At 43.4% G+C, this 14,558-nt stretch overlaps 1 protein-coding gene across 13 annotated transcripts in view; it reads left to right on the forward strand.

Moving 5' to 3' along the window:
• STAB2 (stabilin 2) overlaps positions 1–14,558 on the forward strand; it is a 153,061-nt gene that overhangs the window by 24,275 nt on the left and 114,228 nt on the right. For all 13 annotated transcript variants that reach the window (XR_014784265.1, XR_014784266.1, XM_084809611.1 and 10 more), the window contains 6 exons: positions 747–816; positions 4,144–4,239; positions 6,219–6,344; positions 7,194–7,390; positions 10,293–10,426; positions 10,881–11,014. Coding sequence is in view for 11 of the 13 variants with exons in the window: in XM_084809611.1 (XP_084665737.1) it covers positions 747–816; positions 4,144–4,239; positions 6,219–6,344; positions 7,194–7,390; positions 10,293–10,426; positions 10,881–11,014 (757 nt within the window). In the remaining 2 variants the exon portion in view is untranslated. The remainder of the gene's footprint in view (positions 1–746; positions 817–4,143; positions 4,240–6,218; positions 6,345–7,193; positions 7,391–10,292; positions 10,427–10,880; positions 11,015–14,558) is intronic.

Here is a 14,558-nt window from a genome sequence, read left to right on the forward strand (position 1 = left end):
CCTTTTTTATTTTTTTGTTTTAACATTGCAAGCTGAGACTCGAAGGTTTTAAAGTCAAAAGAAGGGACACAAATGTTTAAAACATATAAACACAGAGCATTCATGAGTGGAAGGAGAGAGTTCTGTTTTGTGGTTAATCTGGCCCTGATCTCAAAAGTTGCATTCTTCAGCAGTCCAGTGGAGGCTGGTGGCTCTAATGTCAGTGGGGCAGTAAATCCGCCCTAGGTTTCCGTCAGAACCCAGATAGCTTCACACCTGGGATTTTGTGTATTTATTTATTCATTTCATTTCTATACCACCCAATAGCCAAAGCTCTCTGGGTGGTTCACAAAAATTAAAGGGATAGATCCCTTAGAGTACTGACTTGTTCTGACTGAAACCTGGAGCAGATTCACCAGCCCACAGACATCGGAGCCACCAGCCTCCACTGGTGCAGTCCTAACATGTTTACCCAAAACTAGAAACACAGAGTTGGAAGGGACCACAGTGCTCATCTAGATCAAGCCCTGCCAATGCAGAAAATCCAGGGTTACACCATTCCAATAGAATCATAGAATTGGAAGGGAACTCTCATTGAGTTCAAGTGAGACTTACTCCCTAGAAAATTTGTTTAGGATTTAGGATGCTGGCTGGGGAACACGGGGAGTTGTAGGACTTTTTTTATACCTAATGATGCACAGGATTGTGTGCCCTTAGTCTTGTTATCTCTTCACAATGACACATGTTTTTAAATGGTGCTTTTGCAGAAAGGGTTTAGTGGAACTGCCTGTGAAAAATGTGCAGAAGACAATCTTTTTGGGCCTAACTGCACTTCAGGTATGTATTGATTTGAGCTCCATAAAAAAAAAAAAAAAAAAGGACATAACAGGTCCCAAATGGAAGTTGTACTACTCCTATACCTAACAGATTGTGTGGCATGATGAAAATGTTGTCCTAGACCTACCCAAGACAAATCTGTTGTTCTTATCGAAGAATGCCTCTCAAAAGTATCTCAGGAGAAGCCATGATTAAAAACCAAATAACTCTGAGGTGCACACCCCTAGGGTCCCCATAGTATGCATGCCAAGTTTCATGTGCCTAGGCCACTTGGTCTTGGTGCTATGGTGCTGGCAGAGAGATGGATGCACATCCTCTCTGATTACTGTAGATTACAATAGGTTAGACTGAGAGAGAAACTAACCCGGAGAGCTTCAGCTTTGAACTGGATCTCCCCAGTTCTACCCCATCACTCTATCCACTATCCAATGCTGGCTCTCTATTGTTTACATTCCAGCATGAGGAATTAGTGTAGAGCCTCTGAGCATATCTGGTGTCACTAATTCTCTGTTAGCTTATTTCTACCTCTGATTCATGCTTTGGCTATACAAAGCTACAATCCTATGCATGTTTAGACAGAAAAAAGTCCTATAACTCCCCAGCCAGCAGTGTTGGCTGGGGAACACTGGGAAGTATAGGACTTTTTTCTGTCTAAACATGCATAGAATTGCACCCTATATGAATTAGTTTTACTTGTTTGCTTGTTTGTAATACTTATGTACCACTTAATATAATAAAACCCTGAGGTGAGAATTAGAGTTTGTAGTGAGATGAAATGAAATGAGAGGTTATTTTTTAAGCCAGATAACCAATTATTTAAATCAGCCATCTGCAGACTGTCACCCCCTAGATGTGTTGGACTACAACTCCCATGATCCCCAATCAGCATGCTAGCTGAGGATGAAGGGAGTTGTAGTTCAACACATCAATAGGCTGAGGAAGGCTGATGTAAACTGGGGATGGCCATTCTCTGGAAAATGTGCCATGTCATGTTTAATAGTATGAGTCAGGGGCACTTTTAAATGCCTTACTGGCATGCATGCAGCCCCTCTCTCCTGTCCCTGTGTGTTTTTCACCACTTCTCTAATGAAACAGGGAACAGGCACCAGTCCAGCCTGAAAGAGTCCTGACTTCATGCCATCGTCCATCCTACAGGTGCACCACAAACCCTCACTGCTTGTGCCATCAGTTGGTCTCTCATGTTGTAAACACTAAGTCTCCAGATTCACAAGGATGTTGTAGTTGTGTGGGTGAATATGATATAAGGAACATAACAAGCTGCCTTATGCCAAGCAGTGGAGGCTGGTGGCTCCGATGTCAGTGGGGCAGTAAATCCACTCTGGGTTTCAGCACCTTGGATAGCTCCTTTAGGGTTCTGACTGAAACCCGAAGCGGATTCACCGCCTCACTGACATTGGAGCCACCAGCCTCCACTGATGACAAGGCAGAATACTGGTCCATGTAGCTCGGCATTCCCTACACCAACTGGAAGCAGCTCTCCAGGGTTTCATACAGGAATGTTCCCCAGATTGGCCTGGAAATTCTGGAGACCACACCTTCTGCATGCAAGTCATGTGTTCTGCCATGTCCCTTTCTTTAACTCTGAATACAGGAAGCTACCTTAGATCAAGTCAGACTATTGCCATCTGGTCTAGTATAATCTAAATCAGCAGCATTGAACCTCTTTCAGCCTGAGGGCTGAATTCCATTTCAGAGAAGCTCTCAGGAGCTGCATTAGGGATGCTGGAGAAATCCACGATTCCACAGCAGGCCAGCTTTGCCCCTGTTGGGCAGATTCCACGGACTTGCAGAGCAGTTTTCTAAGTAACACAAATTTTGCCAAATTTCATTGTAGAAAAATATGCAAAATAAAAAAACCAAGGGCTGGATTTGACCCTTGGGCCTGAGGTTCTATATCTCTGATCTAAAATGACTAGCAGTGGCTCTCCAGACGGAGGACTTTTTCCATCACCTGACCATTTAACTGGTTGCCCAGCATTGAACTTGGGACCTTCTATGTGCAAAGCATATGCTCTACCACCGAGCTATCTTTCCTTCTTGTATCACTGAGCTCTGGCTCTATCTAACCACACAGGAAGGTTTTCTAGGATTTAAGGGACTGCAGCAGCCCTGACTTTTCTCAGATTCTTGGATATAGGAATGTTTCCTGTAGATAGCTTCATTTCTAAGTACAAAGGGAAACTGCGGTAATCAGCATATAGGATAGTGGATGCTGACATGGTGAGAATGTATTGAGGGCATTTCCTACAGTTATTTCCTATGCAGTGCAGCTGAATTATTTAGTGAACTAGAAAACAGCTATATGGAAACTATTGCAGGCCAGAAGGCAATATCTTCAATTTTGAATTGGGAGACCTAAATCAAGATCCCACTTCAGCCAAGCAGACCTGGGCAAACAATTATCTTTTAGTTCCATCTCTCCACCTGTAAATACAATCTGGCCTCATGATTGTGCTAAGCCTAGGATAAGTGATACATTGCATCTTGCAATGTAATAAGGCCAAAATGATTACTAACAATGGATACTGTTGATGTACCAGTTGCAAAGTATATAGTTAAAGGTAAAACATTCAGGATATGCCTTGATTTTTTTTTCTGGAAGCCCTTACTACTATTGACCACCATGGGATGATGAAGTCCTTAGGTATATTATCACATTAATGTTTTAATTTTTAGAAACTAAATATATTTAACCTGTGTCTGGGCTATGATTAGGGATGTGCAAATCAGCAGAACTTGACCTCGGCAAACGTCTCCAAATTCCATCTTGAAGCTCATTCCAACTTGAGTCCATATCGGATTGTGAGCTTTGTTGTTTTTCTTTCTGCATTCTTCTCCCATTGATTAAAGCATATTTGTGCACATTTTTCAAAAGTACATATTTTTCCATAAGGATTTTTCAAATGTACACATGCTGCCAAACACTTCTTTTTGGTCCATGAATCACATTGCAAGCTCGGAAATGTACGGACTTAAACCACAGATTATCCATGAGTCCCTGTTTGGTCTGAAAGGTGCAAACTGGGTAAATCCTGATCAAAAATGAACTGAAACAAATTTCTCATACATCCCTACCTATGATGGATCCTCACACAATCTGTGTACCATGAGGAAATTGTAGTCAGGCTGGTTGGGGGAGTGGCCAGCCATATGCTATGGTCATATGAATTCGCTCTTCTTTCACATGGAGACCTATGATCGTGTTACACTTAGGTTCAAATATTTTTGTGTTGAAATAGCTATAGAACTAAATATTTTACTAAAATATTGCTGACTCTTCTATAAATAATTCATTCTTGCTTGTAGAATGCAGCTGCATTCATGGAATATGCAACAGCGGGATTACCGGAGATGGGAAATGCACATGTTTGTCTGGATACAAAGGTCCTAATTGTGACCAACGTAAGTTAAAATGGTTCTGTTCCTGGTGTACACAACAGTTCCAGCTTAAGGCAGCTGGAGGAACCCATGTTAGTGAACTGGTCATCATTTAGTGGTCTTGAATAGTGAGCCATTCAAAAGGCCAGGTTACAACAGGTGTGTTGTGAGCCTTTGGAATAGGGTGGATTCTATTTCTCAAAGGTCCATGCAGAGAAGCAGTTTTTCACTGGTATGTTATTGGTAGCAACAGCAGCACATAGCACGATGGGTGAGCCATCTTGGCGTAAGAGGAAGCACTGCGCGATGCACTTCATCCCATCTTATATCAGTGATCAGTGCTCTACTTCCTGTTTTGTCACCTGACAATTCAGGGACATGACCTGGGCAGAAGTCATGATGTCTTGCTTCCTGGTGATTGTCTTGCCCTTTTCTAATATCAGAGCCATTCTTTTTTCTTCTTCTTTTAAAGTTTTTTGGCAGGGGAGTCTTGCAAGGACATCACATCCATTCATCCGTTCCAAAAGCTAATTTTCAGGTTTCACTCTACTTTTTTAAATATCACATTAAATGTCTACCAAGGGTCCTTGGTGAGGGTGGACTTCTGCCCACATCCAGCCATTTTGGACAAGGCAGGCTTTTTTCCCTCCCTATTCAAGTGAATGAAGCAATTCCTGCATCCACTTGAATGGGGGGGGGGAGAAAATGCTGCTGCTGAAAAATGGCTGGTGGGGGGGAGATCCCATCCCACACCAAAGACCCTGTTACCCTAAGGGTCCTTGGTGGTGGGTGGGCTTCTCCCTGCTTGAATCTTTTTTGTCAGGCAGCATTTTCTCCCTATGCAAGTGTATGGAGAAAAATCGCTGCATTCACTTGCAGAGGGGGAGAAATAGCTCTGTGGAAGCCTCAGCCTAGCCCTACTGCATGGGTAGTAGTCTACCAGGTTATCCATGTATATTTGGGCAGATGAGTACATGAGTGCACATTCTGCATTTTTTTAACCACTGGGCATTGTCCCAAACTTTTGAAAAATGCTTATGTACAGGTAACAGTCAACAATAAATGCCAAGACAATGAAGAGCAAGTAATGCAATTAAAAATGCTGATGCAAGCTCACCTAAATAAATGAATTGCATTCTTAGCTACTGTGTTTTGTGTGCCTTTTTGGACTGTGTGAGCATGTACCAACCCATCCCGTGGCACTTCCTAATTCCTGCTCCCCACCCTGTGCTGGAACCTCTATTTTTGCTCGCTTAATGTCCCTCCTTTTGGGTCTTTAAACATACAGCTGTCTGTCTGTCATGGCTAGGAATATAGTTGCACCTACTTCTTGGTTCAAGAGATATTTTAAAGGGTTAGTACTCCTACTTTTGATGTCTTCTTGCTGTTGACAAGTACATTAAGTAGTGTGGGCCTACTTTACAGAAGACAGACCTCTATTTTGGAGTGCTGGCAGAGGACAGTCCTCTATTGAAGTTGTCCTTTATTTGATGGTCTATCCAGTCCAAGTCTGGTTTAAAGTTAAAAAAAAAAAACATAAGGGGGGAGAGCCAGCAGGGGCCTTGAAGTTACCCATCCACTGTTGGCATCTTGACAGCAGAGTGAGCACGCACACAGGACACAGGATAGTCTTCCCTACTATAGTGAGAGGTAATGTATTTCTATTTAAATGGTAGTTATTCTTTCAAAATGTGCACTGTATGTATACATTTTCATATGCAAATATTATGCAAATTGGTATCCTCCATCGTCCTCTTTTTTGGTGATGCAATTCCTCTTTTTCCATAAATGGCCACCATAACATTAAGGCCAAATGAAAATAAGTCCTTCTAATGTATTTATTCTGAACGCAGCACAAGAGTGAGCACTTCAAATCCAGCAATCTGCCTTTCTTACAACACAGTTAACATTTGGGGAGATTTTTGTTGGTTGGTTTGCTCAGGCAGGTTAGTGTAGCAATACATGCCTCCATATTATAACTATTGGGCTTCTTTTGGTCCTAGCAATACCTGAATGTCAGGCTTTGCAGTGCCCGGAAAACTCCAGATGCTCTTTATCCAGCGCAGATGCACCCCAACTGGAATGCAAATGCCTTCCCAACTATGAGGGAGATGGCAGAAAATGTGAACGTGAGTAGTTCAGCAGCCCATTGGCTTTTTTATTTTTAGACAGCAAAGACAGTGGGTGGGGCATTTTAATTTCAGCGCACGTAAAACATTGTCTTCATGCATTCTAGTAATGTACATTGTTTCACTGGGTTGGTGAATCAGCTGACACTTGCATCATTTGAAGAGACTGAGTATGAATGGCTATTTAGCAAGTAGTAACTTATTACCTTGTGCACTAGCCAATGAGGTGGTTTCCTGATGGCAACCAGTCACTGTGCCTAGGGGGGAAGGAGAAAGCTCTCCAGCACTGCCTTACTGGTAATCATTGGGAGACAGCAAGGGGCATCTCATTCAAAACTGTGTAGGTCATTGACTGAACAGCAGCCTCCAACATAGGCTGATTACATCAGCGGGAGCTGCTAACCAGTCAACAATAGCTTGCTCGCCTAGTACTGAATGAGACCACTCCATCACTAACTCCTGGTGTTTAGTGGCAAGCAGTGTGAGGGCACCATATTTTTCTTCATCTGAGGCAGCAAAATCTCTTGGGACAGCCCTGATGGCAAGGGTCAAATGCCCATTCAACAGTGGCCAGTTCCCCTTTCAGCAGTGGCCACTAGTGAACTGCTTTACTGGCCACTATTACATGTAACCACTTGGAAAAGTCAGTGTCAGACTCATGCTGCCAAGTGGTAAAGAAACTCTTGCTTCTCCAGATCTCTGATCAGGTGCAAAAATATAGCAAGCTTCTCATTATCACTTGGCAAAACGATACAGATGACAAGATATCCTTGGCAGATGTGGATAAATGAGCACAATTCATATTAGCTTCTTCTGGTGTTTCTATCCTACACTCTTTCCCCCCCTAAGCCATCAACCCATGCTCAAAAAGGATTTGTGATCCTTACGCTGATTGCCTCTACCTCGGACCCAATCATCATAAATGTACATGCCAGTATGGCTACAAAGGAGATGGCCAAGTTTGCATGCCGATAGACCCTTGCCAAACGAACTTTGGGAATTGCTCTACGGAGTCAACAGTCTGTAAATATGATGGCCCTGGAAAGGTAAGTGTTCAGCTGAAGCAAATGCTGACTGAATTGGAGGGGGAAGGGCCAAGTACAGACACACCCCAATGCACTGTTCCTCCTTTTAAACTGGCATGCAGTCTCTTATGACTGCTTTTCATTATTTTTTTAATTGGAAGATTGTTACGTGCTGATTTCTCCCTGATATGCTAGATTTCTATTTTCAAGGAGGTTTTAAATTAGAGAGCTTCGGCTTTCAGGCGGTATAGAAATGTAATAAATAAATACATAGGGGGGAGTGGGGGAAAGGGTGATTTCCCCCACCTGAAATGTGGAATGGTGTAGTCCATTCTGCCACCTCAGTATTCTACCACCTCATTGATTTCCCCCACCGGAAATGTGGAGTGGTGTAGTCCATTCTGCCACCTCAGTATTCTACCACCTCATTGATTTCCCCCACTGGAAATGTGAAGTGGTGTAGTCCATTCCGCCACCTCAGTATTCTACCACCTCATTGATTTCCCCCACCGGAAATGTGGAGTGGTGTAGTCCATTCCGCCACCTCAGTATTCTACCACCTCATTGATTTCCCCCACCTGAAATGTGGAGTGGTGTAGTCCATTCCGCCACCTCAGTATTCTACCACCTCATTGATTTCCCCCACCGGAAATGTGGAGTGGTGTAGTCCATTCCGCCACCTCAGTATTCTACCACCTCATTGATTTCCCCCACCGGAAATGTGGAGTGGTGTAGTCCATTCCGCCACCTCGGTATTCTACCACCTTATTGATTTCCCCCACCGGAAATGTGAAGTGGTGTAGTCCATTCCGCCACCTCGGTATTCTACCACCTCATTGATTTCCCCCACCGGAAATGTGGAGTGGTATAGTCCATTCCGCCACCTCAGTATTCTACCACCTCATTGATTTCCCCCACTGGAAATGTGAAGTGGTGTAGTCCATTCCGCCACCTCAGTATTCTACCACCTCATTGATTTCCCCCACCGGAAATGTGGAGTGGTGTAGTCCATTCCGCCACCTCAGTATTCTACCACCTCATTGATTTCCCCCACCTGAAATGTGGAGTGGTGTAGTCCATTCCGCCACCTCAGTATTCTACCACCTCATTGATTTCCCCCACCGGAAATGTGGAGTGGTGTAGTCCATTCCGCCACCTCAGTATTCTACCACCTCATTGATTTCCCCCACCTGAAATGTGGAGTGGTGTAGTCCATTCCGCCACCTCAGTATTCTACCACCTCATTGATTTCCCCCACCGGAAATGTGGAGTGCTGTAGTCCATTCCGCCACCTCAGTATTCTACCACCTCATTGATTTCCCCCACCGGAAATGTGGAGTGGTGTAGTCCATTCTGCCACCTCAGTATTCTACCACCTCATTGCCCACTTCATTCTGCTGGATGTATAGACAGTGGTGGCTACAGGTTTTGGGGGCCCTTGGGCAAGACACACTCAGTGCACGCCCTCCCTTCTTAACATCTTGTCACCAGCTGCTGCACCTGCTCCTCCTCCTCCTCGCCCTAAATTCTACCACCAGCTTGCTTGCCAGGTAGAGAGCCAATGAGCAAGTCGAAGGTGGCATCTCCTGCTCCTCCTTCACAGCACCACTGCCAGAGTGAGCAGAGGGTGAGCAAGCAGATTGCGGTGATGAAGAGGAGGAGCAGGTCTAGCAGTGGCGGCTGGTGGCTCTGATGTCAGTGGGGCTCTGAATCTACTCCAGGTTTCAGTCAGAAGCAGTCAGAACTCTGAAGGAGCTATCCAAGATGCAGATGGTTCTGACTGAAACCCGGCGCGGATTCACCACTCCACTGATATCGGAGCCACCAGCTTCCACTCGGGCCTAGGGGACTCTTGTCAACAGACCCCCAGCTGGGGTGTGGGCCCTTGACAGGTGCCCAACCATGCGTACTCGTACCACTGGCCCTAGGACTCATGGAAAAGCCATTTGTGAAGTAAGCCGGCACAAAGGAGGCCAGAGCTTCTGATACCTAGAAAAAGGAACTTTTCTAAATACAGCCTGGGGGAAAAAGGCCTATCCACATAATGTGCATATGATCAGGTCATATATTCTGGTGATTAGGCTTTCATCTTCACAGTTCATTGAAACGGTGCCATGAGACAACAAATACCCACTTACCTGGCAGTAAGCTCCATTGAACTCAATGGGATTTACTTCTGAGTAATATGTATAGGATTGGGCTGTTAGGGCCTACTTGTAGGTAAAGCTTACTACATTGAGGTCATAGAATAAATAATAAATAGAATACAGGTCTGGTGAAGGGAGGGACTTGGAATATTGGGAAACAGCAAGATGGGGGAATTGGTTGGTGGCCGTGAGAGAAGCTGAGAAGGAGCTAGAGCAGGGCCTTTTACCCTTAAGCTCATGAGCCAAATCTGGTGTGCACTGAACCCTTAAAAAGTTAAGGGGTATAATTTAATAAGGAAAGACTGACATTTGCAAGGCAATTATTGCTGTTTGAGCATTATCCAGTGGAGGCTGGTGGCTCTGATTTCGGTGGGGCTATGAATCCATGCTGGGTTTCAGTCAAAATCAGCCAGTACTCTGAAGGAGCTATCCAAGTTTCTGAACCCTATCCCCAAAATAGGTTCAGCACCTTGGATATCTCCTTTACAGTTCTAGTTGGTTCAGGCTGAAACTCAGAATGGCTTCACAGCCCCACCAAAATCAGAGCCACTAGCCTCCATTGGCATTATCACTATCATGGCAGTTTATAGAGTAATATATAAGCAACAAAAAAGACAAGTTCCTGCCCCCAAGAGCTTGCAGTTTCCGAATTGAAGGAGAGGGTGAAAGAGCAACAAACAGCCAAAAAGGAACAGCGGTAACAAGAAATTAATAAAAGCAAATGCCATTTTAATAGAAAGAAAGAAAACATCCTTTTTTTTCCCTCTGAATTTAAGTCTCACTGTGAATGCAAAGAACACTTCAGAAACTTTGTACCTGGACTAGGATGCAGTATCACAGATATCTGTGCAACTAACAACCCCTGCCATAAATATGCTGAATGCACAATGGCTGCTCCAGGACAAACTCTGTAAGTAATCTATCTTCTGACATCTTTCTGGGAGATGTATGCTCTTTGCTGATTACGCTATTTATAAATGTAGAAATTCAGCAAAAGTGAGGTCTTGTGTAAAGTTAAATACTGAGTTGAATAGATGGGAGGCCAAAAGGCTTATTATACTCTTAGTGTGGAGAAACACTCAGTATATGCATTTCAGTACATGCATTTCCAAGCCTAGGCACTTTTAGCATTGCACAGACTGTGCCAGTTCTTTGCAGGTTTTTCTTTCATCTGTCCACTGTGAGTGTGGAAGCCCTTGGCATAGCCTAAAATAGCTCTTTGGGTAATGACCATCTGTATGCGACTCTTCCATCTGACATTATTTAGTTAAAATCATCACCGTCGTCATCATCATCACTGTCATCTCTCTGTATTCTTCAGCTAAGCTGCAATATATATGGGGGTTTTGTTTTGTTTTGCACAGATGCACCTGCCAAAAGGGCTATGTTGGCGATGGATTTATATGCTATGGAAACATCATGGACGAAATTAGAGACATGAACACCAAACCTGGGGGACAGTGGCAAGGAAAACTAATGTCTGCTATAGAACTCTTTGGTACGTAGATATGCTCAACCAAGTAGGTAGAATCAGAAGGCTAGCTAGTTTTTAAATATACTGCAGTTGTCTAGACCCAGATGATCTCAATTGTTTCATTGCTTGTAATGGGCAGGAACCAACAGTGTCATTGTACTAACACAAATTACGTTGCACTAGCGTAAGGGACCTCTACCACAGTGCTACTTGTGTTAGCTGGCACGATAGGTTTTCTGAGCAGTCCCATTGCACAAGCTAATGCTATTGGCGTTGTGCTAGAGGTCACTTACACTAGCTCACTGTATTTTGTGTTAGTGCAATGACATCACTGAATTCTGCCCAATAGAAAAGTGATCTTGAATAATTCTGTTAAGTTGCATCTTTCTGGCAGAACACCTATTAACTCCAGATAAGCAATTAAGCCATTTGTGATGTAATGTAAGGATATGCTCTTATCATTACAATTCTGTCTCCATCTCCGTGCAACTGGGGTGGATCAAAAGGCTCATCACGTCCACTGCTCAAGGCATCTTTGTTGATCCTCTATCCCCTCTTCAAAGCAGCGTGTGCAATCCAGAGCACACTGTGTCTCAAAATGAGAGCAGGTGCCCAACAGAGAGGGATTTACCACTGAAGCACCATACTTAAGCATCCTGGAGAATTTCATTCAGGCTGCATTTTTAACCAAAGGAACTTAATTCGCACTTCTCAGACTAATGTGTGGATTGGAATGCAGTTATGCTTTGGAGTGCAGACTCCTCCGAATTTTGCAGTGCAGTTCTTGGCTCAAAGAATGCATACAAAAAGGTGTTGCGGGGGGGGGGAGTGTATGGGGAGATTGCGCAACTCAAATGTAAGTTTTCATGTGGTTTAAAAAATATTTTACTAGAAAATGGGATGGAACAGTGTTATGACTGAAGATATTCAGAACTGAAACAAAATGGGGCCATCCATCCCTAACCATACTGTGCTATATTTGAGAGACTGAGGAATGACTGTAAGCAAAGTGGAAAGGAAGTAGCAGAGTGGGAAGCTCAGAGTCTGCATCCTTCAACTTCTGGGGAGCTTTTAAAGGTCCAGCCTTTATCTGTGGGTGAAAACCTGGGAACCCTCACTGGTTATTGTTATTAGTCTTCCCGATTAAAGTCAACCATTTATGCAATAAAAATGCAATCCTATTCAATTCTAGGGTACCATTTTTATGTCCAGGCAACTACCAGACCAAGCAAATATTTTTGGTCCATTCTACTGGTCAGTGTCACACATTGCTGTGGTAAATTAATATTAACATTTCTCTTTTATTGATTCTGACAGTTTTGCTACATGAGGAATGGGAGGAAGGGAAGAGGCTTGTTTGCTTGTGGAGGAAACAGGATGGATGAGGACGATGGAGGAAACTGCTGGTGGGAGATAGCAAGGAATCTTCCCCCTATAATTAGCTTTTCTGTTTACAGCTTCCAGAGCTGTAATATCAACCCCTTCAAAATTCAGGTGGTCAAAATAAATGTTTTAGCTCTTTCAAAGTAAAACAAACAAACAAAATCTCTTGAGGCACATAAGCAAAGTGTGGGTGGATGATACTGGTAAATAAAGCTTGCATTCTACAAGAGCCAGTGTGGTGTAGTGGCTAGAGTGTTGGACTGGGAGTTGGGAGATCCGGGTTCTAGTCCTCACACAGTCACTGGGTGACTTCGGGCCATTCACAGACTCTCAGCCCAGCCTGCCTCACAGGGTTGTTGCTGGGAGGATAAAATAGAGAGGAGGAGGATTCTGTACACTGCCTTGGGTTCCTTAAGGAGGAAAACAGGAGGGATATAAATGTAATAAATAAATAAATAAATAAATAAATAAATAAATAAATAAATAAGGGCATATGTCTAAGTGGCTCTGCACATATGTCTAAATAAATAAGGGCATGTGTCTAAGTGGCTCTGCACATAAACCCAAGTTTGAAGAGTCAACAGAACTCTCACTGCTCCTACATTCTGTCCCACATCGGCTTGGTCTGTGCTGGCATCTGTTAGGATGTAAGCTTCATGCACTACATTGAGAGTGTTAGATGCAGAAATGCCTCATTTTCAGATTTTTTTTTTTCAGTCTTCAGTGTGCCTTCAATTATCTGAGTACCAAATCAGTGTCAGCCTTCTGGGTGTTCTGGAACCCTATTTGGAGTTACATGTTGAGTGCCCTATTTTGGGGGGCGGGGGACAGGTGTCCCATGTGTTGCTCTAGTAATCAGGATACTCTGGGCTATGCATGTACCAAATTTTAGGGCTCTAACTCTTCTGGAACTACCCTAAGATTTTTGATACTGGGTAAGTCATCATTACACATGCACGCACGCACACACGCACACACACTTTCAAAATCAGAATGACACAAAAGGACATTTGTTGTCCCTTCCACAAATTATTATGTATGTTTCCATTTGCTATAATAACCACTGACAAAGCTGGTCTCCAAAAAACAATGAGACTTTCAGGGAGTTCTCTAAGAATGTAATGTCATGATTTTTGTCATCATTTCTGCACATACACTCATTAGAGAGCAACTTCTTGTCAAGAGTACCCATAGTGGCAAAGCTGGTTTTGCTGTCATGTCATGTGTGGACCAGTGGCCCTAAATGGCCAGCACTGCTGGAGAAATCCTGTTTTACCAGCAGACATATAAGAACATAAGAAGCTGCCTTATATCAAGTCAGATCATTTGGTCCATCTAGCTCAATTCTACACAGAGTAGCAGCAGATCTCCAGGGATTTCAACAGGAATCCTTCCCAGCTTGACTGGGAGATGCAGGGGATTCAACCTGGGACCTTTTGCATGCAAAAAACATGTGTTCTCCTACTGAGCTACAGCCCTTCTCCATCACTAGGCTAAATGCATTTTTAAAATGGCCTTGATTTGTATCCTTTCCATTTCCTAATCTTGTGTTTTCTACCTCTTACATTTCCAGTCGTAAACTTCCAACAGCTCAAGACCCACATTCATTTATAACAATAGTCCTGATTTCCTGTACAAAACTCGAAATGCAAACATCAGGAAAATCTGTTATCACAGCTTGTGCTGGATAGTACATTTTAAAAGCTGGGTTCCTGAAACAATTTACAAATATATTTACCAGAACTTTACACCTTCCAGAAATGATCTGGCCACTGCTGTAGATCAGCCAAAAGAGGTATAATATGGGTTCTATGCCCAGTCTCCCTCAACAACAGTATTTTGTACCAGCTGAAGCTTCCAAGCTGTACTGTGCATTACACTAGTCAAGGGCAAAGTGCAAGATAACCAGTGCCTAAATGACAGTGACAAAGGTTATTGGCTTCCAAGAAGGGGCAATGCTGACTCATGAGTAATTAGTAAAATGCATTCCTACCAGTGCCATACTAGTTACCTGAGCATCCAGGGTAAGAGCTGGTTCAAGGAGTACACCCAGAGAACTTTTATGAAGTTTTTATTTTCTCTTTGGCAATGTGTTTTCAAACATAACTGGTCTATTACAAACTTCCTGTGCATGACTTCATATTTCTCTTTTCTGTCCCCAATACTTGTCAATTCTGTTTATTCT

The sequence above is a fragment of the Heloderma suspectum genome, chromosome 7 (assembly GCF_057233095.1).
Source record: "Heloderma suspectum isolate Gila_16-S chromosome 7, 16-S_ref, whole genome shotgun sequence".
NCBI classification, from domain to species: Eukaryota; Metazoa; Chordata; class Lepidosauria; order Squamata; family Helodermatidae; genus Heloderma; species Heloderma suspectum.